The 26,953-nt window shown below is 40.8% G+C and overlaps 1 protein-coding gene across 7 annotated transcripts in view; it reads left to right on the forward strand.

Annotated features, from left to right (window-relative positions):
* Positions 1-1,338: 1,338 nt before the first annotated feature.
* Positions 1,339-26,953, forward strand: part of septin5.L (septin 5 L homeolog) — a 40,135-nt gene continuing 14,520 nt past the window's right edge. The window contains exons 1-11 of one of the 7 annotated variants that reach the window (XM_018262080.2): positions 1,402-1,592; positions 1,720-1,730; positions 6,852-6,854; positions 14,624-14,698; positions 22,078-22,174; positions 22,264-22,350; positions 22,601-22,724; positions 23,117-23,251; positions 25,549-25,666; positions 25,955-26,056; positions 26,296-26,392. In XM_018262080.2, coding sequence (XP_018117569.1) covers positions 1,550-1,592; positions 1,720-1,730; positions 6,852-6,854; positions 14,624-14,698; positions 22,078-22,174; positions 22,264-22,350; positions 22,601-22,724; positions 23,117-23,251; positions 25,549-25,666; positions 25,955-26,056; positions 26,296-26,392 — 892 coding nt within the window. In that variant the 5' untranslated portion in view covers positions 1,402-1,549. Of the gene's footprint in view, positions 1,593-1,719; positions 1,731-6,851; positions 6,855-14,623; positions 14,699-18,864; positions 18,992-22,077; positions 22,175-22,263; positions 22,351-22,600; positions 22,725-23,116; positions 23,252-25,548; positions 25,667-25,954; positions 26,057-26,295; positions 26,393-26,953 lie in introns of those variants that run through there. The other 6 variants (XM_018262084.2, XM_018262081.2, XM_018262102.2 and 3 more) reach the window with 6 other exon arrangements.

Below are 26,953 nucleotides of genomic sequence, written 5' to 3' on the forward strand. Positions count from 1 at the left end.
AGAAACAATATATTTCTACCTGAATCTGACGATTCAGAACTAACAATGGGCGATGTTGGGTCCCTTCAAAGGCACCCGATCAAAATTTTCCATCCAGCCCGATCGACGAGCCGACCGATATCCAAGTCTTCTGCCGATATCAGTCGGCTTTTTTTTCACCATACACGCAACGAATATCGGACGATAATTCGTTTCGTACGATATTATCTGTGTGTCTATGGCCACCTTAAAGCTATGTTAGGCTAGATGATTGTAAACCTCCTAAAGAAATATGTTTTAAGAGGCTGAGTTTTAAAGACAGAGCAATTACGAGAAAGCCAGACACAACAAGTCATTTTAGAGAATGGTGGCAGCTCTAGTCTTGAGTTTGAGTATGTGAGGAGGTAATGAGTAAGGAGTTGAGACCAAGGGCGGATACATTTTTTTGGATGTGGCTATGACATCAGGGACTTGGTTATGATGTAGCAATCAGTGATTAGCTGCCAAGGTGTATGAGCCAAGCAGTAGCATTTATTACACATTTATCACAGACTGGAGAGTTACAGAGAGTTACAGTATACAATGCTATGAAGAGAGAGAGTGAATCAGGATTTTGGTGGCATCTTAGGTGATAAATGATCATATTTTGATTTATATTCCTTAGGTCAAAGTAACTTGATTTAATTAATGATTGGATATGAGGGTGAAGGACAGGGCAGAATCAAGGATAACTTCAAGACACTGGGCTTGGGTAAATGCGTGATAATGGAGGTTTTATCTGTAATAGACACTTTTGGGATGTTATTGGTTTTGGATGGGGAAAGAGGATGATTTCCCTTTGCCTGGGAAGGAGAATACAAAGCTCAGCTCTGCATGGAAATTATTCTAATTGACTCTAGGTCAAGAAAACACTGAGGAGGTGAGGGTTGTATTTGTGCACTGATGTGGGTGTAACATATTATGAATGAGTGCTGGCTGGTTTGCCAGTGTGTTACTGAAGACTGCAATGTGTGTTGAACACAAATCATTCTGTAAACAATATCTCCTCCTAATAAGCAAGCACCAGTGACAGTGTCTGTAGTGTGACTGTGCTGTACTAGTATACCCAGTATATAGATCAGATCTCTGTGTGTGATTGTATAGCAGTGTCTGTGGTGTGACTGTGCTGTACTAGATACCCGGTGTAGATCAGATCTCCCTGTGTCAGTGTTAAGCCGGCTGTGTGTGCTGTTAGCGGCCGTGTCAAGTGCAGCCGTGTGTCGTGTGTCAGTGAGTAAGCACTAGTAAGCACACTAGTAAGCACTAGCAGTCACACACTGACACAGAAGCACAAAACAGGAGCAGACAGGGGGCGGGCCGGCCCAGACCATTGGCGCTTCCCTATTGGTTGAAGGCTAAGGGCTAGGCCGGGCGAAACCAATGGTAGGCGGCCGTGGGCTCAGTTATGCAGCAGGAGCTGGTCTCTGTAGCTCTGTGTCTATTGTAAGGGGAGCAGCACAAAGAGCGTACAGACTGTATTTCCCACTGCACCACACCGGAGCCTCACACTGGATCGCAAGCAGCCGACACCATGAGCACCAGTATCCGCTACAAGAGCAAACTGCTGAAAACAGGTGAGCTGCACGGCAGGCCCGAAGGGGGAAAGGGGGGAAGCCGGTGTGATGAGCTCTCATCCCTGACCTGTCTGTTTCCTCTCTCTCCTTTGCTGTATCCTGTGTGGCCTCCCGGGACCCCATACAGATGAGAAGGAGGTAAGCGCCCATCTCCGATTTCTTATTGGCCGGGAGGGGAGAGGATCGCGAGGGATCTGGAGGATGGGGAGCATTAACTCTTATTCTGTGACGCTCCATTTGCACACCGATTGCTTGTGCCTGTAGAACCCACATTGTAGCGTCTATTGTAGCAGCGACATCGAGGGCTGGGAGCGGTGACTATGCCATTGCATTGCATCTATAGGGACACTCGTGATTGTGCTCCCATGGGGGGGGGGGGTGCAACGAGACCCAGTTAGCTGCTTTTCGACATACTGCTGCCCAATGTATCGTTATACGGCCTTTAATACCCCGAGCAGCAACAGCAGCAGCAGCAATACTTGATTCCATGTTTGGAACTGCAAGTATCACCATGGCTCTTCCCATCCCTCACATAGGATAATCTAGGAAATATTCCACCACCATCTGGGGCTGGTGCAATTATATCCACAGATGGAGAAATAAATATCAGCAAGCACAGATTTAATTCTGCTCTGTCATAATGTATGTGGATTTACCAAGCCCTGTAAATGCCCTTCCCTATATAATATGCACCGTACCATAAATATATATGGAGGCACAATGATATTCACAGTGGCATAAGCTTCTATATATAAACTGCTGGGTGCTGTGTTTGTGTTTCTTGCTCTATTTACTTACTTATTTTCTTTATGCTTTGGGGGGAAATACCAGAGCAGTGAGCATGGAATGTGGGCCCTTCAGCTATGCTGCCCAGTGTAATGGATGGATGCTGAGCAAGGCGCTCGTTTTGGAATGTAAGTGACTGAACAGCCAATCCATCCTTTGGAAAGGTCAGCTCACCTATCCGTGGTTGCTGCTGCTTAGCTTGTATTGCAAGAACCACTATTGCTAAGGTTTTGCATGTAACACCTATGCTGTAGGGAGAAACAGGGAACCAGTAGCTAGCAGTAAGATGATATGACAAAAAAAAAGAAAATATAGGAAAAATAGCTGCACTCACTTACTGGAAAAGCCTGGGTGCACACTGCAGAAAAGTCATATAGAATATCATATAAAGCAAGGCACTCACAGGTCTTAAAATATGGTGAAAAAGAGATATCTCTTTTTCACCATATTTTATGACCTGTGAATGCCTATATATATGTGTGTGTGTGTGTCTCAATGTTTTTAGAATTTTGCTCATTATTTACTTACCTGCAGCACCATTGAAGCATGCTCTTGTTTTGCACTTAGGCACATCATAGCATGGGCTCATATGCAAATAATCCATTCTGCTCCCCCATGTGAAAACCTTAGTAGTGTTGTAGAAGGAGGTTTCCATGTGCTCTCTCTCATCTTTGAAAGGCATCCCTTGTGCATCAGCAGTCCTGTTTCCCCTAAAAACATGCTACTCTAGGCCCAGGCCTATGAGGCCTTTCGACAGCAGTTGTTTTGTGAAAGGGGTAGCTTGCGGACAGGAGCAAGATTGCCTTTTTTTAAATGAAGTATTAGTCTAAGAGGCAAGACCTCACAGATGCCATGTGTCGTGTGACTGTGGATGTTTGCATCTGTTGTGTGCTTCGGGCTGCAGCCCTGCTGTTTAAATGAACCCTGGGGGGTTCCATAATGTAAGTGACTTACCCATTGTCTTACCCTTGTGTGGGTCTTGTTATTTATAAACAAACATGCAGTTTTTCAGCTGCGACTCCAATGTTTTAGGGGATTCTGGGTAATGTAGTGCACAACTATATACCGTATGATGACTTTACTGACACCATCTTAGTATACTAAAGCCACTTCCCCATAGTATCAGTCTATTTCAGGTCTCAGGGGAGTAGTGTCTGCTTGCTCCTCACTAATGGCATTGTAAAGTGATCACTGATTGTTACATAGTGGTGTATGATTGTGCAGGGATTACTGCATATTGAGTATAGTATAGGGTGCACAGAACAGAAGTTGCTAAGGCATTATTTATACATTAATGGTGATTGATACCTTCTAGGTAGTGCCATGCGCAGTCTGCCACTGAGAGTAATAATACAGTGTATTTTTGTCTGCCTGTCCTCAAGAGACACTAGTAAGGGACGTGTTGTTATGGTCACAGAAAAAGGGACATGTTCACAGGGGGGATTCTCATCCAATTATGGGTTAATCATTTTTCTTTGTTAGGAACAGGCAGAGATGATACTGGTTTATCTGACTTCATTACAGAGGGTAAACATTGCTTAGAGCAGAGAAATAGAAAAAATAGTAAAATAGTGACACCACCTAAAATATATTAAGTAGTTCAAATATCAAGTCAAGGAGGAGTACTCACTAACCACCCCTGTCTGCGGGTGTATGACAGCAACTGAAAAGGAATATTGTAGTCGGATTCCCCATAAAATCAAAGCAAAAAGTAATAAAAATCATGTTTATTAGAACATGAAAAGAGGCCTTAGCCTAAGCATTGTGTGCTTGTTTGGGGATTGCTGTGCAATTTCAAAAAACGGTCCGCACACACCAATGTTGCAGTCGGGGATTGTGCCCCTTTTATTAATGCCACCAACAATCAACGTTTCGGGGGGAACACAGCCTCCCTTCTTCAGGATCATTCAGGAGGCTGTGTTCCCCCCGAAACGTTGATTGTCGGTGGCATTAATAAAAGGGGCACAATCCCCGACTGCAACATTGGTGTGTGCGGACCGTTTTTTGAAATTGCACAGCAGTAAGGAGACCGGGCTTGGTCAACGGAGAACCAGCACCACCACGCAGAATAGTGGAAGGAGGTGTGCGGTAATACAATATTTCATTGCACTTGTTTGGGGATTTACTCATTCGTTCTTACTTTTTGCTTTGTATTTTTTCCACAATTTTCCTTTTCATTTGCTGACTTCATTGCAACCAACATAAATAGGCTTTTTTGAGCATGGAGGACTTCAATCATGTCCAAGCTTGTGTTTTTCTTTGTATAGGCATATCTAATTAGTCAGGTGCATTTGGATGACACTCTACTTATTTCGTAAGCTTGTATATGTGCTGGATGTGTCTGTCTCCAACAGACAAAATTTGCTTCCGAATCCAGAGCTCTGGCTGGGTGATGTCAGAGTGACATCAGCTGAGGTTTGGGATGTACTAAGTGAAGGTACAATATCTTCCATTAGCTACTGTACCATTAATTGGTGCATCCCGAACCTCAGCTGATGTCACACAGTGACATCACCCAGCCAGAGCTTTTGACCCTTGCCTGCCTGCTTGACTCTTCTGACATCTCCAATCCTGATCCTGCCTGTCTGTGACTATTCTGACCTCTCCAATCCTGATTCCTTGCCTGTTTACTGACTATTCTACGTTCCCCCATCCTGATTCTGGCCTGTCTGATGATTCTTGCTTGTGCTGGCCCAGCCTGCCTGTTCCTGGTGGTGTTCTTCCTTCCAGTATCCTGGTGAGACGATCGTGCCCCTCTGCACATCCAGAACCGTTAGCTTTGCTCCTCTCTCTGTAAAGACCTGGCGGCATCCGATTAGCCAAGGGCTCCTCCCGAGGTGAAAGGCGGCGGTTAAAGGAAAACTATACCCCCAAAATGAATACTTAAGCAACAGATAGTTTATATCAAATTGAATGACATATTAAAGAATCTTACCAAACTGGAATATATATTTACATAAATCTTGCCCTTTTACATCTCTTGCCTTGAACCACCATTTCGTGACTCTATCTGTGCTGCTTCAGAGATCACCTGACCAGAAATACTACAACACTAACTGTAACAGGAAGAGATCACCTGACCAGAAATACTACAACTCTAACTGTAACAGGAAGAAGTGAGGAAGCAAAAGGCAGAACTCTGTCTGTTAATTGGCTCATGTGACCTTACATGTGGTTTGTATGTGTGCACAGTGAATCTTACGATCTCAGGGGGCGGCCCTTATTTTTTAAAATGGCAATTTTCTATTTATGATTACCCAATGGCACATACTACTAAAAAAGTATATTATTATGATAATGGTTCATTTACATGAAGCAGGGTTTTACACATGAGCTGTTTTACTCAGTTTCTTTTAATAGAGACCTACATTGTTTGGGGGGTATAGTTTTCCTTTAAAGGCAGAAGTGAGAGCCGAGACCAGGGAGCTTAGCTTGGGTTCTGAATATAGTGTGCCGAACGTGACAGTCATACTGCCATCATTTTACTCTTACCTCTTATTCTTTTAGCAGTAAATGCAGTAAAGTGCAGTATAGCAACCAAACATGGAGGCATGAGGGTTTGTTGTCAGCCTGTTGTAGCCAGCAGGAAGTGTTGAGTCCAAGGTAATGCCCTTCCCCAGTGGGCACCTGCTTTATGACATACATTTACTTTAATTGCTGTTCAAACATTCCTCTTTTGCTTCTAGGTATATTTGGCAGGAGATGGGTTAATAGCTTAATATCATCCTGCCTGGGAGAAAGAAATGATAGAAATCTTCACATACATGAAATACTTGGAGCAGAGGGAAAGGTCATGCTCCTAACCTGGAGGCTGCAGTGCTCAGGGCTAATATGGATTTTGAGTTTATACTAGTAAATTGAACCAGTGGCTGACATGATATTCCCTATGAATATTAAAGTACATGAATCAGATAAGTAGATCTGAAAAGTATTTGGGTGGTTCTGAAATCAAATATAAGTGGTGTTATATGTACACGCGCTCCCTCTGAGCGACCGTTCCTGATTATTCACCCAGTGCATGTTGTTTATCCGGCAGGACGGCATTGCTCCTCCTGTTGTCTTGTCGTGACACCTTGCATGCAGCTGGGAACACCTAGTCTGAAGGGCTGGGACACGTAGAGGGCTACTGTGACTGTATTGTTTCTACGAGCCCTCTCTTCAGAGGAAAGAAGGGAGACTATTTATTGCTTGTGAAAGGAGCTAGCGGAGCCGTGTATTGTAATTTGTACAGTATGTTATGATTACATTTCCTCCCCTTAACCCTCCTGGTGCTGTCACATACTTGATTTTTTAGTCACACACTTACCCACATCGCCCTGGGTAATACATCATATCATGCTATTGAACCACAGACTTTATATTGACGATATTTTCAACTTCCATAGCTGTTCTGCAAATTGTTGCTTAGTAAATTCTGCTCTTGTCCCAGAATGCTTTCAATCTCATCTCTGCTACAATATATATTATCTGGAGACAGTAAAAACACCTTTAGGTGTAGCTCCATGGGCTGGGTCTGTAGCACATAACTAGAGATTTATTACTGCACTTATGTCATTGTTAAGCAGCAATGCACTATTAATAAGTTAGAGTGAAGAACAGTCATATTGTACATTATAAAAATACATAGGCTTGAATAAAGAAAGGATGGATAATTTGAGGAAGTGCAGAAATATTTTTGCATCGTGGTAAAAATATTTAATTTGTATACACCAGTGACTTCAGAAATGGCAAATGTATAACTATTTTGTCCAGCTTGCTCGTTAGCATTTTTGGCAGAATGGGACTACACTTCATTCTATCACAGAACTGTTGGGTAGGGGAGAATAAGGTTATGTCCTTGTTGACTATGCCTCAGTTTGCCCACAATATGTGAAGAAAGGCCCCTGACCAATCTCTTCTATATAATGTAATTACATGCTTTCTAAGTACCTTTCATACAAGAAATATGATGCCACACAAACATGCATTTGGCAGGTACCACGGGCACATGCATTGTTGGTTTACTTTCTATATCTGCAGCCAAGTAGAAAATAAAGTCCTGTATAATTTAACCAAGTAAGGTGTTTTGCGCTCGTATTTGTGTCACACAAAGGTGGTGCTGGTTGTACAGCAGCTGTATGCACTTCCTGCTGTAGGAATTTTGTAAGGATTATTGTTACTCTTTTAGGGTCAGGGCACACAGGCAGATTCAGGGAGATTAGTCACCCGGCGACATATCTCCTCTTCTTTGGGGCGACTAATCTTCCCTGCCTCCCCGCCAGCTAAAATGAAAATCGCCGGCGGGATGGCACTTGGAGCGATTCGTTTTCCGAAGTAGGAAACTTCGGGCAACTTTGAAAAACAAATTGCTCTGAGTGCCATCTTGCCGGCGATTTTCATTTTAGCCAGCGGGGAGGAAGTTCAGGGAGTTTAGTCGTCCCGAAGAAGAGGAGATTTGTCGCTGGGCGACTAATCTCTCCGAATCTACCTGTGTGCCCTGACCCTAAAAGGGTAACAAAAATCCTTGTGCCCTGACCCTAAAAGGGTAACAAAAATCCTTGTGCCCTGACCCTTATAAGGAGATGCATGACTCACGAAAAAAAAAAAAGATAGCATTTGGAATTGTGGGATGGTATATATATATATATATATATATATATATATATATATATATATATATATATATATATATATATTCAAAGTGAAAAAGGCTGGTGATCCAACTGAAACGTTAGTTTCTGTGCCCACAATAAAGTTTTTTATTTTTTGTAAGACCTGTGAGTGCAACTTCTGTGGATTCTTGTCTACCAATTTTTGAACCCAGGCGATCTACATTTATTATAGTACCAGTACCAACCACACTCTATATATATGTATGGGACCTGTTATCCAGAACATTGTGTTTATTTAGGAAATCATTTTATCGGAAATTCTGAAACCTTTAGGTTCTTAGCAGCACTATTAGTGGCAATCCTCTTATTCTGTCAGGGTGAACTAAAACATAATCAATATTACTTTCTAATCCTTACCATCTACTTACAGCATATAAAAAGGAATATATAAATAATAAGGGAGAGTCCCAGGCACTTATGCCTGGTTGCAAACATTACTCTACTGGTAATTACTCTATTCTTGTAGATATAGCTAAAACACTAAGCTTGCCATTCCTTATATTGCTACTACAGAATATTACAAGATTTGCTGGCAGTTCAAGTTGCTGGAATACTGAAGGGGAAGGGCAGAAAAGGTCCATTCCAATTACATGCCAGCCACCCAGGGCACCCAACTGTTGTGATGTGATATTACTATTCACTCTCTCTAAGTCTAATTCAGAACAAGAACATTCAGATTTTGAGTAAATATTTGTAAAACTGATTGCACTATTTGCCATGAAAGGAAAAAAAGGAAGTATTGCTTCTGTGATACAGCTAAAATGCAAAGAAAGAAGCAATGGAGACTTTTTTTTATCCTGCTCTACCACAAAATGCTTATGTTGTCCGGACTAGTGGAATCTTTGAATACTACGTAGATGTTGCTGCTGACCCAAAAAAGGAGTCTGGGTCACACAAAATAACAGCCAGAGTGTTTAAAAAATGCTGAATATAGTGGACATATATTCATCACTGATGTATGAAATTTTGTATGTGATGATCTGGTCCCGTTATAAATGATGGTGAGTCAAAGGCCTGTGTCACTTATTGATCTGGGGGCTTTTAAGCTGCTGTGTTTGTCCAGGCTTAAACCACAAAAGTGAAAAAAAAAATGTCCTCACTGGTGATGAGCATCAGAAAACTAAAATATTGTTGCAAACCATCGGTAAGTAGTGCAGCCATCTTCTTGTGTACGTCAGCTTCCCATACACGTGCCAATATACTGTAAGCTGCCAACAGACAAAGTCAGCAGCTTATTGGGCAGTGTATGGGGCCCTCCAACGGGTTTCACCTGATTGTATATATCTAGCCGAAAATCGTACAGATGTTGAGTAGCCTGGTTTAAAAATCCCGTTGGCTAGATGATGCTAACCATTAGTGGTTCGTTGATATGGTCCTTGGTACAGATGCCTGTATTCTCCTCGGTGTGTTCCAGTCGTTGGGCTCTAGGGCCCACAATTGGATCAGCGCAATATCGCCCACCTGGGCGGGCATATTGGGGAGAGATCTATTCATTTGGTGACCGAGCGGATCTATGCATGTATGGCAAGCTTAACACTCTTGGCAACATATAAGATTCTCTTTCAGTGCTACATGACTTTTTGTAATGCCCACCTGCTGGCATGTGATTATGCAATATAATGGGCAGGATTGGGTACAGGCTATGTATGCTATGGTATAGTGCTTCCAGGGGTGCTTCGCCAATGAGGCAAGTTGAGGCTGCTGCCTCAGGCAGCAGAGGGGCCAGGATCGCCCCTGAGTGCTTCTTCCTGATGGCACCTGGGCAACACTTAGGGAGAGAGAGAGAGAGAGAGAGAGAAAGGTCAACTGATACATTAAATGCATCCACAAAATTGATACTGAAGTCTCACCCAATAAATGTCTAATCATATGGTTTTGTATTCAGTACTGGATCAGAGATGAGCTGAATATTAAGGATTGCCTGAACCTTTACTGGTTTAATTTGTCTTCAATAAACAGGGTTGAAGGGAGATTTATTTTTTCTAGTATATATATATATATATATATATATATATATATATATATATATATATATATATATATTTTTATTTTCCCCTTCCTGTTCCAGACAGCATACATCTGTGCTTTAGGGGATACTATGATTTGTGGCTTTCTACCCTACTGTGATGTCTTTTTAATAATCATTTCAATTCTCTTGAGAGGATGTCGTAAGAAGAAAGGGTCATAAGTAATGTTGTCCTCTTGGTGAACATGCAGCAGATAGGTGTTTCTCAGTACAAAGAGACTTTTAAAAACAATTTTATGACATTAATTATACCGTTATAAGCTGATGAGCTTATGTGTGAATTGCAGTATCTCTTGGTGGGCCGCAATGTTGTCACAGTATAAACAACTGGATACTGATACAATAGTTTAAACCTGTGCTTGATAGTATACTTTGTTGTTCTGGTTATTTGCTGATCATTTTGCTTTAATTCTGGGAATGCTCCAAAACCTTGCCATTCTTGCCTTTTTCCATCAGTTTTCATTTTGTTCTCTCTTCCATGCTTGCACTCAGCTTATTCTTTATCTGGCCGGCTTGGTGTTTTCTGTAGCCTGCCATGTTCTGCTCCATGTCAGTCTACCAGTTTCTGCACAGATCCCTGACCGCTTATCAAGATTTAGTCAACGTGTTTCACTATTTAGTCTGTCCATGGACTAGTGTCAAACCTCTTTCCTTTCTTGTTCTTGTCTGCAGCTACCAGTCTGCTCCAGTTGGACTTCCAGCCTGCAGGGTTTTCCTGTTTTAAGACTTTGTCCTTATCCTCCCTTCCTGCTTTAATTTGGATCCCTTTACTTGTCATCTGTAGTACATGCCAGGGCCTATTCTATTGGCTTCCTAGCCACTGGTTTCACCCTAGGGAATGTTTCCAGTCCCTGTGCATGAAGACTTGGCATGATCTGCATATAGGGGGCCCAACCTCAAGTGAAGAACGAGTGGTATATGTGGATGAGCCTAGTGCTAGAGGTGAATCTTTTGGCTAGCCCATTTAATCTAACAGGTCCTACCACGTGTTCTTACTGTTTGGCCTAATGAAGTAGAAGCTTCATATATATACAGCTGAGCACTTTATGTATTACAGTAATATTTTCCCTGATCCATGTCTGGGACATATGCATAAGGCGTAAGAGTAAATAAAGCTGCAACAATAATCTAGATACGTATTTGTACTGTATTTCACTCTTTCAGTGTTTAGGTCAGAGGTTCCTAAACTCTTGGTTAGATGTAGCCAACATTGAAGCCTCATGCAGAACCACAAACAAAAAAAGGTCTAATTTACAGTCATCACTTTCAGTTAGACGTAGGCATAACTGTGATCCTAAGCAGCCTAAAAGCATGGTGCACTTATCTGGATAAATACAGGTCCCATTCCTGTTGTATATCTTAACTTGTGATGCCTTTTAAAGGTGAACTACCACTGAAATCTAAACTTCAGTGAATGTTTAAAGGCAAAGTAAACCCACTTTTGTATGAGGGCCCCTGCACAGGCATCCTCCCTAACCACATTGCAAGACTCCTGAAATGGGCCCCCAGTCCCTTGTGTCTATGCCCTGAATGCACATTTGTGCAGCAGGGTTGGTGGTGCCATATTGGGCCACCAACCCTGCTAAAAACTGACTGACACAGCCAATCATGCTAGGCTATCTAGATGCATAATGAAACTCTCACTAGGGCAAGATAGTAAAGAAGTTCCCCTGGGCTATTGCCACTAAAGACAATCTGGGTATATAATCTTTGGTGGCCATATATAAGTTTGCAAATGTCTGGCAGCATAATGGTTAATAGCATTCATCAGGAAAGCATTGATTGTGGGCAAAAATGGGCAGCCAAGGAGTGCCAGGGGACGCGTGTTTGCTCAGTCATTGGAAAGGGTCTCTCTCTGTTTATTTTAAGAAGTAACAAGGATTATGGGATCTCCAAAGCAGCCAGCGGTGCCAGCATGAAAGAGTTAAATGTACTGTAGAGATGATGATGGTAGTGGCATTTGCGCTCTGCTTAGAACAAACGTACAGATTGTAGATTATTGTTGCTGGGCCCTCCTATACCCTATACATACGCAACCCATGTGGAAGTAATAGAATGTGTTACTATAGAAACAAGGTTCATGTTTGCAAAAGAATTGGTGTAGGCTGTTGTCGCTGTCTATTTGGTAGACAGAGAGAGTGGAGCGTTCAGGCAGTAGCTCTGCAGTCTTTGGAGCTGCAACAGATGCAGGAATAGGCCATGGCATTCACATTATAAAAAAACAATCCAATCTAGTACATGCTATTAAAAGGATACACAATTTATATGCTTGTTTTGGCTTTTTTCCACCCCCTTTTGACTTCTCTGTACTGAATCTTATTGAAATCTCAGGCACATCACATGACAGTCTTTTTCCTTTGAGATTAAGCAGTATTCTGCTGCCAGATGCTTGGCCAGGAGGTGGCTTTATACATTCTGGCCATGTCTAGCAAAGCCATGCATATATTAGGGTGTCCTAGTGCACCTGGGTCCTTCTCAGAGAAGCCATTGTGCAATGTTTCTGGGCACCAGTAGTTGCAGCTGTGCCTTGTCACATGCAGTGCCTGGCACCCTGGTTTCCGGGTCCCTAGATGTTGCTCATAACAGTTTGAAAGCCCATTTTTCTTCTGCTATGTTTTATAACCTCAGGAAAGCCCCAAGAAAGAGTCTTCTAGAGACCCAAAGAAAATAAAGGAACTGGAATTACTGTATCATTACTCTTTATATAGTGCCAACGTATAATGCGGAACAGTTTATGTTAATTTGTTTACATCCGTCATTGTTACAGTGGATTTCCAATGTAATTTACCAACACAGTCATTGAATGAATGAATGAATGCACCCACACAATCACATCAGTTATACCAGGAGATTATTTCAGCTAATATGTTTAAGGGGGATATCCACACAAATGGTGGGAGAACATACCAACTTCATGCAGATTTTTCCTGGTCATAATAAAACCCAGCACTGCAACCCAACATGGCAAAAACTAGGCAGTAAATCGTTTTGGGTGTTTCTTCCTTAGTGCTGTGACTCAACATTGTGTGGATGACATGTTTTATTTCCCAAATCACCCTGTTTTGGGGATTACAGCCCATAGACTTCTCTATGGTAGCAGTTGAACTTGCTTGTTTCACAGTGAGCAGAGCTTGGTTTTTTGGCTGCTGTAGCTGCAGAAACACTGCAATTGGAAAACAAAACATCTTGCTATCCTCAGAATATTGGGTAGCTGCAGTATACAAAGGGTCAGAATCCTTTTAAGAGGAGAGAGAGAGAGAGAGAGAGAGAGAGAGAGAGAGAGAGAGAGAGAGAGAGAGAGAGAGATATTCTGATAGCTGTGGAAATAAAAATACCTGGTGCATTTCAATGTGAACATCTATCAAAATGCATTGTCTTGACAGTTTATAGTATGACCTCCAGCCACCAGTTAAATTCTCCCATGTTGTGTACAGGTGTTTTCTGGCTGTTTGCCCAACATAACTTGTCAGTGTCACCTCCATAAAGTTGCCGCCAATTCAGGTGTGCCCAGGGTGTGCTTTGAGGTAAGGGTGGCATCTGTTGCTTTAACCTCTCAACCCTCTTCTTCAACTTGATTGACGATTGAGTAACCTCTGTGTTTGTGGATACAGTGCTGTAGTACAAAGGTGGTACAATGTATAGTACAGTGCTCTGCTCGGATATGGTTTGTGGGTTCCGCCATTGTGGCCAAGTGGTGTAAGCAAGCTGGGCTGTTTTGGTTTGATGTGGGAAGTGATTTATTATGAAATTTGTTATTCCAGGGAAAGGGGACAACGTACATCCGATGCTTTATTTATGCTTTTATATATTCAAGGACAGGGATCCCCAACCTTTTCAACCCGTGAGCAACATTCAGAAGAAAAAAAAGTTAGGGAGCAACACAAGCATGAAAAATGTTATTGGGGTGCCAAATAAAGGTTGTGATTGCTATTTAGTAGCCCCTGTGTGGATTATCAACCTACATTGAGGCTCTGTTTGGCAGTGCACCTGGTTTTTATGTAACTAAAACTTGCCTCCAAGCCTGGAATTCAAAAATAAGCTCCTTGTTTGAGGCCACTGGGAGCAACATCCAAGGGGTTGGAGAGCAACATGTTGCTCACGAGCTACTGGTTGGGGACCACTGTTCAAGGAGGTTACTTAGAGGGGCAGAACTGGGGTCTAAATGAAATCAAGGGATAAGGTTAAACATACTTAGTGCCTGTTGCTAAGAAATATCTATTTTACATTATGCTAATAATTGCTAAAAATAGTTCAGGGCGCTGCTCATATACTGGAATCTAAGCTGAGCATAAAATGCATACACCCTGCCTGTGGTTGAAGACAAATTCATTCCTTTTGCTCTTCGTTTCACAACATATGATATAGTATGATATAATAATGAATCCCCAGTCACGCTGATTTGTTAATCTATTGGTTTATGTCACAGAAAGCAGTGGGTGTACTGCGCTGTACCTGTAGCACCCCTTAGTTAAGCCAAGCAGCAGCAGCATGGCTGGCTGTTCCCGGGGTGCCATGTTTGCCCATTTTCACAAATCCCTTGAAGTCTATGTCCTTTTAATCTTTTGCAGACAGCAGTATATGATGGTTTGAGGAGTGGTTATACAGTGGGCTCCCATGAGGGTCGGCCCCAGACCCTACCAATGGTAAGAAGATCCCTCCTTCTGCTGCTTTACCTGTGGGTAGTGCATAGACCCACCTGAACCTCTTCCTCTTGGCAATACATAGCGCTTGTCTGTGCTTGTCTCCCACTCCCACCTGGATATTAGCACTCATCTACAAACTGCATCAGTACAATCCTGCACTAAAACCTTTCCCTCCTAACTGCACAATGTGCCCAGGCTATGTCTGTCACCCCTTCCTTATCTTTCTTATCTTTCAACTTTTTCCTAAGTAGCACCTATTTTATGCTGCCTTTTTTCTTTTTGTTTCTTTATCTGGTTGTGGTGATTTCACTCTTAGTGCATGGAAAGATCACAAGGATCACACTTTTTATGTGTAAACTCTAACGTACACCACCTCACAGATAATATGAGTTGCAAGTATAATTATGTAAGTTTATCTGCATTGCAATGTCACTATTTTTTACTGGAAGACAGTGGTTTGCACACTGCAAGCCCCCAATTGAAGTCCAACAGTTGGTGCGTTGTGTTTCAAAACAATGGTACAGGCCCTAATTCCAGTTAAGACTTTTACCCATATCTCACCACCATAAAGGACCTTCAGACTAGGTACTACACATCTTCCCAAATCTCATGCTAAATGGCCTTCAGGCTGTGCCCTATTCCCAGCCATGACAGTTTGGGAACCACTGCTGATGGGTGATTGATTACCTTACTAATATTTATATCAAGTTGAATGGACAACTTTCTCATACAACTGTTGCACAGGGGACTTGACCTTAAAATTTATGGCAAAATAGGGGAAACTGTTGTTTTTTTACTGAATTTATTGCCAGGATTTTTATGATATTCATAGTTTGTACTATATATTATAAGAAACCAGGCGGATTTCTTCTAACTGTATTATTGCTGGAAACAGTTGATAACAGTGACAGTACCACTGGCCATTCATTTCAGTTCATTCTACTAGGAGCAGCACCCCTATAAGGGTCATGCATTGGAACAAGATGCTTTTAATACAGACTGCAGACACAGGGAAATCATTCTGAGCTTCCAAGCTGTATAGAAGATCCTATGACAAGAGTATACTTCATGGTTTGTTAAGAGAGTGCAACCCTAAAAATAATTTGCCGGTGGTCCAATTAAAGAGTCACTCTGCATCAGCTCTTCAATGTTTTATAGATGTATTAATATCCTGGCACATATAGCACCAACACATTTCCACATGCTTTACAGAAATTGTATATCATTCACATCAGTCCCTGCCCCAGTGGAGCTTACAGAACATACACACACAGAGTTAATTAACCTGCTTGTATGATTTTTGGAGTGTGGGCAGAAACTGAAGTGTCCTGAGGAAATCCATGCAGACACGGGGAAAACATACAAACGCCTTGCAGATAGTGTCTTGGCTGGAGTTGGTTTTTTGGCTGCTGTAGCTGCAGAAACACTGCAATTGGAAAACATCTTGCTATCCTCAGGATATTGCAAAGCAGCAGTGCTACCCACTGATCCATGACACATTGAGCATTTCAAGATGAAATATGACCAGTAGGTTGAACGTATGTACAGTTCTGGAGTTATTACATGTTCTTATATAGGTATGGGATCTGTTTTCCAGAATGCTCAGGACCTGGGGTTTTCCAGATAAGGGATCTTTTCGTAATTTGGATCTCCATACATTAAGGCTACTAAAAAATAATTTAACATAAACTCAATTGTACAATGTACAGTTCTATTTCACTGAGAAAAATTAAATACTTTTTTTTTAAAAAACTGGATTACTTTATTAAAATTGAGTCTATAAGAGATGGGCTTCCCATAATTTGGATAATGGGTTTCTGGGTAATAGATCCCATACTTGTATTTGTTTTATTGACTTATGTGTAACATATATACTTGCATATTCACATAGTATGACTCATTCTAAGTTCAGTTTACATTCTGATATTGCCCTCTGGTGTATATCTAAAATACTGCAACACGCATGAGAAGCAATTCTGTCTTCACTGTCCTTCACATCAAACTATTCTATAGGCCAGTGATTCCCAACAGGCTTCTTGTGGCCACATGTGGTCAGTGCATGTGCTAAGGGACCCAGCAAGGAACATTTACTTGCTGTTTGCACAAGTTTTATTGAGTGCACAAGAATTCTAGAACACACATAACGTTGCTGTAATATGTAATGAAATATTATGTGACCCCTGGAATCATTTATGTTGTCCACTGCAGCCTTACACTGTGATGAGCTTTCTATACGACATTTCATATGATATACGGTACTATACTAGGATCTATTTATTAAGAAGTAGATACAAGCAATAGTATGCTAAAGGGCACACATTTCCACCCAATACTACACCAGGCAAGTGCCTTCCTCTGGTGCAATGCAAATAGTGCTATACAGCATTGTGTTGATTATTTGTGTCATAAGGGGTTTAGAGTAATACGCAGAGCTCTGGAGTGCAAGGAACTTAATGGTTGCCGTGAACAGGTTGTGTGTGGCCCATCCACATCACATCTCCCAGAATCCTCAGACACCCAACAGCTCATTTGCAAGGCTTAGTCTACATAGAGTAAGCGTGGTGCTTCCATTTACTGAGAGCCGCAAATTTCATATTCAGGACACATAATCCTAATATTTATTAGTGGAAATTCTGTTGCTCCCATAATTTTATATTTGCCACAGAAGCATTGACAGAAAGATTGGTTATTCCACTTGCATTTATTGGCTCTAGAGGGATCATGGCTTTTCAGCTGCTGTTGCAGTACAACTTCCAAAAGCTCATGCCCGTCCTTGCCTGGGAATGTTGGGCATTGTAGGTCAGCTGGTTGCCATCATAAAAGTGTACGGCCAGGTAGCCATGTAGTGTTGATTTTGCAGTGCTTGAGTAGGGATAACAGTATTTTATAGGCCTGGCAGTTAAAGACTATATTGGATACCAATATTATTTATAGGGAATAAAGATAAAACTATAGGAAGGTCTATACTTTTGTCTAGAAAAGCTGGCAACCCTTTTTTGGGGTAATGGCAAACGGGAGAAGTGACAGGCGATTATTGCTTAAAAAAAGTACCCATAAAAAGATATTGGGTCAATTTTGATTTAAACATTTTGTCTCCCTCCATCTGGGTGACTTAGGACTAAAGGTAATGTCCATTATTCCTCCTTTAAGTGATTTACTTAAGAATTGGTCAGTGTAAAAATGAAAAACTGGGTAAATAGATAGGCTGTGCAAAATAAAAAATGTTTCTAATATAGTTAGTTAGGCAAAAATGTAATGTATAAAGGCTGGAGTGACTGGATGTCTAACATAATAGCCAGAACACTACTTCCTGCTTTTCAGCTCTCTTGGTTTACACTGACTGGTTACCCTGGTTACCAGGCAGAAACCAATCAGAGACTTGAAAGGGGGCCACATGGGTCATATCTGTTGCTTTTGAATTTGAGCTGCTTGCTGAGGATCAATTGCAAACTCATTGAACAGAAATGTACCATGTGGTCCCCCTTCAAGTCGCTGACTAGCTCAGAGTTAGAGAGCTGAAAAGCAGGAAGTAGTGTTCTGGCTATTATGTTAGACATCCAGTCACTCCAGCCTTTATACATTACATTTTTGCCTAACTAACTATATTAGAAACATTTTTTATTTTGCACAGCCTATCTATTTACACAGTTTTTATTTTCACACTGAACTGTTCCTTGAAGTGATTTACTAATAGTTCACATCTAAGAGGCAATAGAGCTTCTTTAGTAAAATGCTGTTTTCTATCAATTACTATGGAAAATTGAATGGCACTGGCTGTTGGAGGATGCTGGGAGTTGTAGTTTAGAGAACTGCAGAATGCTCCTCCCCACACTGGGAAGTGAGACAGATTGGCAGGATTTTACATTGTTTAGAGCTTTTGTCCAAAGTACATGGGAACCATTACAATATTTCCCATAGTGAGGCCAGCACAAGCACACGCAGCTTCCCCCTTCAGCTAGTCCTGCCAACAGTTCCAACTGGGAAGTATTTCATGGTTCTCATCCTATTGTCCCTCTCCCACATGCTGTCCCAGAGTTCCTAAACTTTATCTTCTTTCCAGTGGGAGCTACAGGAAATTCCAGGGTAGTGGCTTGGGAGGGCAGTCGCTTGCACAGACACATATGGATGTGGTCAGCAGTGGGAGGGGACTTAAGGGTGTGTGTGTCTATGGGGTGACTGGTGTCTGTGCTGTTGTCCGTGGGTATGGATGCCATTATCATTCAGGAACTCCTGGCTGAGAGATTATTATCTCCCACTACGTTCACACAGAGAACTTACCCACTGAAGCTAAAGGTAATAAACAGGGGTTACGTCAGACAGAGTTGAATGGACAGGAACAGGATGGGGTCCCTCTGGACATTTACAAAGACATAGATATAACCACACAAACCAGTGTAACACTGTACTGATCCTTGTGGCACTGAAAGGGTTAATCGGGATTGCGCAGTGTCAGCCACAAGGAAACTCCCATTGACTTCAAAAGCCGAGAACTTGGAGCTCAGGCTCAGAATCAGCTCTGACTGGGTTTAATGAGTAACCCACAGAGAGAGAGAGAGATAGAGAGGAAGTGTTTTTTTTTGCTTTAATGGAGAATGGAGCTGGGGAGAGTGGGAAGGAAGCGGGAGATGGGAGTGTCAGTGGAGTGGGGGGCTATATGGCTGAAGTAAGAAATGCAGTTGCTTAAATAGCTTAAATAACATGACCTAGGAAGGGGGAATACAGGGCAGAAGATGTAAGCGATCAGCTTCAATGTCTCCCACACTCCCCAATAACACGGAATATGTGCTGCATCTTGCTGTCAGTAGACAGATATAAGCTGGACAACTGTTGATATATGTATGACAACTCTCCCATGCCTGAACCATTGATGGAGAGACCATGCTTCCCAAATGCGTGTGTGATTTCAGCTTTCACAGGCTGGGCAATGGAAACACAGAGCTTTCACACTGCTTAGTACACACAGTGCCAAGTTGCCTTTGGTTCCCGGATAGTGTCAAAGTTCATGTAGGTGCTGGGAACTCAAACCTTTTGGACAAATTGCTAATTTCTTACACGCGCCGACAACCATGGGTATAGGTGTTTCACAGTAACTTGCTTTCCATGCTCTGGGAAATGTCGAGCATTGGGGTGGGAATGCTGCTGCTGCTTGCTGCTGATAGACTAAACACATTTCTGCTACTGAGGAAATAACATCTTAGCTCTGCGGAACAGTGTTCCAAGTGTACACAACCCTTTTCACCCTGTCTACTATCCAGTATTTAGGAATTCCTAGCTAAGGGAAGTATATAGTTAATGTCCCCCATTTATCTGCATTTTGACTTTGAAATGTTCTTAGGAGAAAGAACGGCAGAGATTGGATGTGGATTGCCTCACTGTCTAATCACTTGGAATTGTGTGGTAGTGTGGTTACTGTCAAATTCTAATATACTATGTCAAAAAATCAGGTCTGCACACTCAGGTGGTATAATAGACTCAGGTGGTATAATAGAAAATGCTTTACTATTTAGAAAAACAATTTGACAGTAACACAATGTTTACAAAGACAAAACACTCCACATAATAGTAATATACATACCACCCTTTGGTACAAAGAAGGCAGAAAAGAAACTACAAGAAGCGGATACACCTGCCAAAGGGTGGTATGGTATGTATATTACTATTATGTGGAGTGTTTTGTCTTTGTAAACATTGTGTTACTGTCAAATTGTTTTTCTAAATAGTAAAGCATTTTCTTTTATATCACCTGAGTGAAATGATTTTTTGTGAGTGTGCAGACCTGATTTTTTGACATGTTATGTTTGGTTGCTCTGTAGGGGTGACTTTAGGTTTTTTTGCTCCTCCTATTACATTTTTGTCTCTTTATTTGTTCTAAATGAGAGTGCCCCCCACTTACCTGTATTTTTTAAATTCTTATATACTGCCTTCATCCAGGGAATGTGCAGTGGTTATTTTTTGTGTGTTTGCAAACCAACTGGCTCTTCTTGCTAATAACAATAAAAAAAACAGTGATGGAAAGCTGAGTGGGGCATGTAGTTTCATAGATAGAACAATTAAATTGTCTTTATTTTAGGCAGACAATACTACTGTAACTATCAAAATGAAAGAACCAGTATAATAATAATATAGGGATCTTCCATTCTTTTTTTACGCCAGGGCAGAGAAACACAGGCCAAGAATCCAATCTACCACTGCTGCCCAATGTGCCTGCACCTGGAAACATTACTTTCACTTGGGTGCAGACAGATGCGGTGGATTTTGGTGCAAAATGCAGAATCTTGTGTTTCGTCGCTGAAATCACCGTGTCTGCCTGCACTGAGTGGAGGTAATGTTTCTGAATGCAGGCACATTGGGCAGTAGGGGAGCGGATTCTTGGCCTGCGTTTCTCCACATGCTGACATCTGACTTGTCTGGCCCTAGCTTTAAGTTTAATGACTAAATAGATTACATCCCAGAAGTAATGGCCACATTATGACAGTGTCCTATACCATATGCTAGTGGCCACCTCACATTTTTAGACAACTCTTGACTTATCTTCCTTGTATCACACAGTGATTCATCTTGTGCTATGGGGCACATATATGAATGGGGGGGCAGACAGTTCTCTGCAGTTTGCCAGATTGCTGGATCGGAACTCTAAGGGCTACAAGTCTAAAAACCCTAAACATAAATAGAGCTGGCAAATTGCGACGTACTATCCACAGTGAAAACTATGAACTCACTAGCAAGATGCCATTTTGGATAATTGTTGCTCATGTAAATGGTAATCTCCTGGGCATGTGCTAGAGCCTCAAAAGTTGGTAAATGCATTTGCTTGCATGCAGCTCTTTGCATATTTTGGAGTCATATTTGGTATTAAAATCAACTTCTTTCAACTTCTGTATCTACTAGTAGTAGTGTTGCATTTCCCATTTATTGCCTTTCCAATGGTTGTACATAAAGAATCTTTTTATGATTGAAAGATGTGCATACACAATAGTTTTATGATTGAAAGGTGGTGCATACAGCAATAGTTTTATGAATGAAAGGTGGTGCTTATATATATATATATATATATATATATATATATATATATATATATATATATATATATATATATATATATATATATATTAAAATCACCTGCTTTCAGCTTCTGTATCTACTAGTAGCAGTGTTGCAATTCCCATTTTTGCCTTTCCAATGGTTGTACATAAAGCTATAGTTTTGTGAATGAATAGTGAGCGGTGCTTGGAAATAGGTGAAATTTAGTCTGAAAAGGAAAAAGACATGCAGTTGTCCATATTATCCATCCTTTTGTGGCAATAGAATTAGAAGAATGCATTCTATAGGCAGACAGTGTGTGTATCAGTTAGCTCATCGCTGTGTACCTTTCCTTGTAGGACCAAGAGAAGCAGTATGTTGGGTTTGCTACTCTGCCCAATCAAGTTCACAGGAAATCTGTGAAGAAAGGATTTGACTTCACCCTCATGGTGGCTGGTAGGTTAATTATCACAACAATTGGAAAAATGCTAATCGATACAAAATGCCAGTTATAACTAATCTCAGTCTTCTCTGTGTACATCCAGGGGAGTCGGGCCTAGGAAAGTCTACCTTGGTGAATAGTCTGTTTCTGACAGATCTCTATAAGGACAGGAAATTGCTTAATGCAGAAGGTAGGCCATACTTCCTGATTTGCAAACAAGATATGACATCACACGGGTGCTGTAATAATGTCTTGTCCACTGTTTATACTTTTTATTAATTTGATAATGCCTTGATATTATTTTTTTGTCTCACTTTGTTGTTTCGAATTCCAATGCAAAGCTACCATCGCACTCATATATACATTTTGGTATGTACAATATATAAGTTGCTGATTGAGCATCAACAACCATTTGTGTTTTTCTGTTTGCCATATAATAGAGCGAATTAGCCAGACGGTGGAAATTCTTAAGCATACAGTGGACATTGAAGAAAAGGGAGTGAAGCTGAAATTAACCATAGTGGACACGCCTGGCTTTGGGGATGCTGTCAATAACAATGAATGGTAAGTAAGTAAGTGCTCATATAGTACAAATATGGGGTTGCTTACCTAGAAACGTATTATACAGTTATAGGAAGGCCATCTCCCATAGTATTGATTTTAAACAAACTTTAAAAAATGATTCCCTTTTTCTCTGTAATAATTTAACAGTACCATGTACTAACTAAGCTGCATGAATCCATATTTGTGGCAAACACTCCTATTGGGTTTATTTAATGATAATGACATTTTTAGCAGATTACAGTATGGAGATCCAAATCACAGAAAGACCCCTTATCCAGAAAACCCCAGGTCTCCAGCATTCCCATATAATAGTTCCTATACCTGTACATTGTTTTTGTCATTTTGGCTAGAACAATAGTAAGCTGATGTGGAATAATGTATCATTCTCACAGCTGGAAGCCCATCACAGACTACATAGACCAGCAGTTTGAACAGTATTTTCGGGATGAAAGTGGTCTGAATCGGAAGAACATTCAGGATAACAGAGTGCACTGCTGTTTGTACTTCATCTCACCTTTTGGACATGGGTGAGTTTCCCATAGAATTGTGTGATTTACATCCCAGGTGGTATGACATAGAAGTAGATATTGTACAGTTATACTCTTATAAACTATGGGTGATCTCTGTATGGCAATTACATGTGTGAAGTAATTAGTGAGGACTTCAGTACTAATCAACTAATTTGTGCACAAAATAAATTTGCATGTTGCAATTTAATATTCTTCATTAGACTTTTATTGAATTGTGCATATTGCTCACTTTTAAGATGTGCATGAAGGTGGGGTAAACTTTTGTCAAATACAAGAAACCGGCACACACTCCTTCCACCAATTTATTAGGATAAAAACCAGCTTTTATACCATGGTATTAAAAACACGTTTTGTGTCTGAGGATAATTGGTAGGAAAATAGGTTATTCTCTAGTGAGAGGATAAAAGACAATATTGATATATTTTAAAGTTGACTTATAATGATACGTAGGTATTTGATGTAACCCTTGGAAATGTAACAGTTGAACTATGCTATGTTACCATATGACATGCTATTTAAATGTTATATGAAAGATAATGTTGAGGAATGTTGAATGTCCTGTAATGGTTTGCAGGTTTTTTTATTATATGTAAAGTCTATGGTAACTATGGGGTTAAATGATTGTGTATAGATGGGGTTACCTGTGACACCATATGCCCTTTTGAGTTTCAATTGTTGACTGTTACTGTTGGATTTTGTACCTACGAATACATCTTCCGACATGATACATGTTAGGATAACATTGTTTTTAATACCATGGAATAAAAGCTGATTTTTATCCTAATCAATTGATGGAAGGAGTGCACGCTGGTTTCTAGTATTTGCCATGCACATCACCCTTAGATATGGGTTCGGGGTGCTGCACTTGAGCCACCAAGAAGAATCGGTGAGTGTGGATATCTCTCTTTGGTTGTAAAAGTTGCATTGGCTAGCCCAGGGTGAAGGACCTGGGGCTTGTACACCCAGGTCTTCTTGATTACTGGGTGAGCATATAAGATTGAAGTATTTGTGGATCAGCACGCTAAGTCCAGAGTTTTACATACCTGGGCTAGAGATTGCACATGGTTTAGTTACACTGCGCACAATCACAAACTATAAAATTTGCATCGCTCTCCGTTAGCAAAATGTTCATGACATTTGCACAGAGGCAAAATTGTTCTCAATGTGAACAATTATTTATATTGCAAACAATGTTTCCATTAATGTTTAAACAGTATTTTATTCACAATTTTAATGAACTGTCTGTAAATATATATAGTATTTATTTATTTACATATAATGTAACAATTAAAGCGGAACATATACCCCCCCCCCCCCATTCAGTTGGGCTTATGGTAAAAAAAAAAAGGCGCATAATCCAAGAGAAAAAATATTTTTTATACAGACATACCTGACTCCACAGACTGAAAGGAAACCATGATAGTCTGTCTGTGCTTCAGGGACCATTTCCCTACCCCTTAGGCTCACAGAGTTTTATGTATTTCTGTTTAGATGATTTGATGTGTTTATGTACCTTTTCTACATAAGCCCAATCGAAACAGCTTATGTCAAGAAGGCAGTTTATTTTCTCTCTAAAGAAAAAGTAAAGGTTAAAACACTTGGCAGACCACTAAGCCAAATTCTATTCTTGCGGCCCAGGCCTGTGCATGACTTAAAATTGCTTTGATCCAGGGCACTTGTTTGAAGAGCACCATGTTGCCATTCTGAAACCAATTACTCAAGTATACCCTGCACCCAATTTGCCAGATGCATACATAGTATAATCATCTTGACAGAAGTATTATACAGCCCAGGGGCGCAGGGGATACTTGGATAACTGGATACAACATGTTAGTGCAGCACTTAGCAAAAGTACCCTTGGCACAAGGTTAGTGATTTGACTCACTAACAGAATGGCATCCCTCAGTTTGAACGCCCCCTTTAATAAAGAAACATAAAATGTGGTGCTCCTCAAAGGAACAGACTAGTTTTTACTAATGTTAAAAGTCTTTCACTTTGTTTCCCAAGAGGGAAGGAGTCAGCCCATCTCCTTTCTCATCAAAAGAATGGGTTTCATCTGCTGTATGCACAGTTAACCACATTAGGTTAGAAAGAAAAATGTATCTGTAAATCTGTAGCACTCCCTACACTTAACACAACCAATAACCCTCTTTCACCACCACCTATGTAATGTCTGTATAGCCAGCTATAGCTGAAACTTCAGGTTATTTGCTCAAAATGAGATAGAAGCAGGTTAATGGGATGGGAAATTGTTGATGTTAATGGTAAGTGAATTGTTTTTCCCATCTTTTGAGGCTGCGGCCAGTGGATGTGGCTTTCATGAAAGCTCTGCATGAGAAGGTGAACGTTGTTCCTCTGATTGCTAAGGCTGACTGCCTGATTCCTGGCGAGATCCGCAAACTCAAGGACAGGGTGAGATTCCTAAAGCTTTTCCAGTTTTTGATCTTTGGAGTATAACCAGTTAAAGTTGTGCTATCCACTGTTATTAAAAGGACTTTCAATACCACATAGATTGTGCAAATCTCATGTTTTATATCTCCATGGTCTTTCATAACTTGTATTATGGACATCACTGAGGGAATAGCTAAGGATACTCAGAGTTGTATTATAACTGTGCTATTGCTGAAGGCCAACATAATTTCATTGCTCACTGATTCGTACATTGTTTTTTCCTTTCTATTTGCTGATGCCCATCTCCAGATTAGAGAGGAGATAGAGAAGTTTGGCATTAAGGTTTATCAGTTCCCAGAATGTGACTCTGATGAGGATGATGACTTTAAACAGCAAGATAGAGAGTTGAAGGTAAACTAAGGAAAAGGTTCATGTGTCTCCTCGCTTTCTATTGTTTCCCTCTTGGTTAATTCCAGGGTCTGAGATCACATCTTGGACTCTGTCTCCAATCTCTATCTTGCCTCTTTGACCTGACTCCCAATTCTCTTTCTATGACCCAGATTTCTTCTAATTTTCTGTCTTGTCTCTGTCTCTTCCCATTTGCTATTGTGTTCCAGTTGCTTAACCTTTGTTTTCTGTGTCCTTTTCAGGAAAGTGCACCATTTGCAGTCATTGGCAGCAACACTGTGGTAGAGGCCAAAGGCCAAAGGGTGAGAGGTCGTCTGTATCCTTGGGGTATTGTAGAAGGTGAGTGGGAAAAGAAGTGCAGTGCATATAAACCTTAACCAAAGTGTAGGTTTCAATTTGGGATTCAGCTGACTCCGAGCACTATATACAAAATTCGTATTTCGCCAAATCTTTAGGGTTCTGGTTCAGATAGTGTCTTAAAATAACATTATTTTAAAGCTAGCAAGTTATTTAATTTTCTGATTTATCTCAAATGCAAATATGGAAGTTAGGGTTCAGATTCAATTCATTGTTCACTTAAATAATTTGTCTTTATTGTTAGTTATATTTATGTTTATTGCCACTGCACTGGCCTATACCTACTGCCACTCTCTTATAGAGCTGTTGATCACTCAGTGAGTGCTTGTTACAATGATTGCTTATACTGCTACTTGTATGTACGTATAACTTTATTTGTAAAGCTCTGTCGCAGTGCTGAACAATGCATAAAAGTACAATATTAATAAAATTACAATAGTACAAAAGTACACAAGTAATATGATTAGAGAAGGAGAGAGACTGTTCGAAGATGACCCCCAAGCAGCATGCTGAATTAAAGGGGTTGTTCACCTTTGAGTTAAC

Source organism: Xenopus laevis, chromosome 1L, assembly GCF_017654675.1.
Source record: "Xenopus laevis strain J_2021 chromosome 1L, Xenopus_laevis_v10.1, whole genome shotgun sequence".
Classification (NCBI taxonomy): domain Eukaryota; kingdom Metazoa; phylum Chordata; class Amphibia; order Anura; family Pipidae; genus Xenopus; species Xenopus laevis.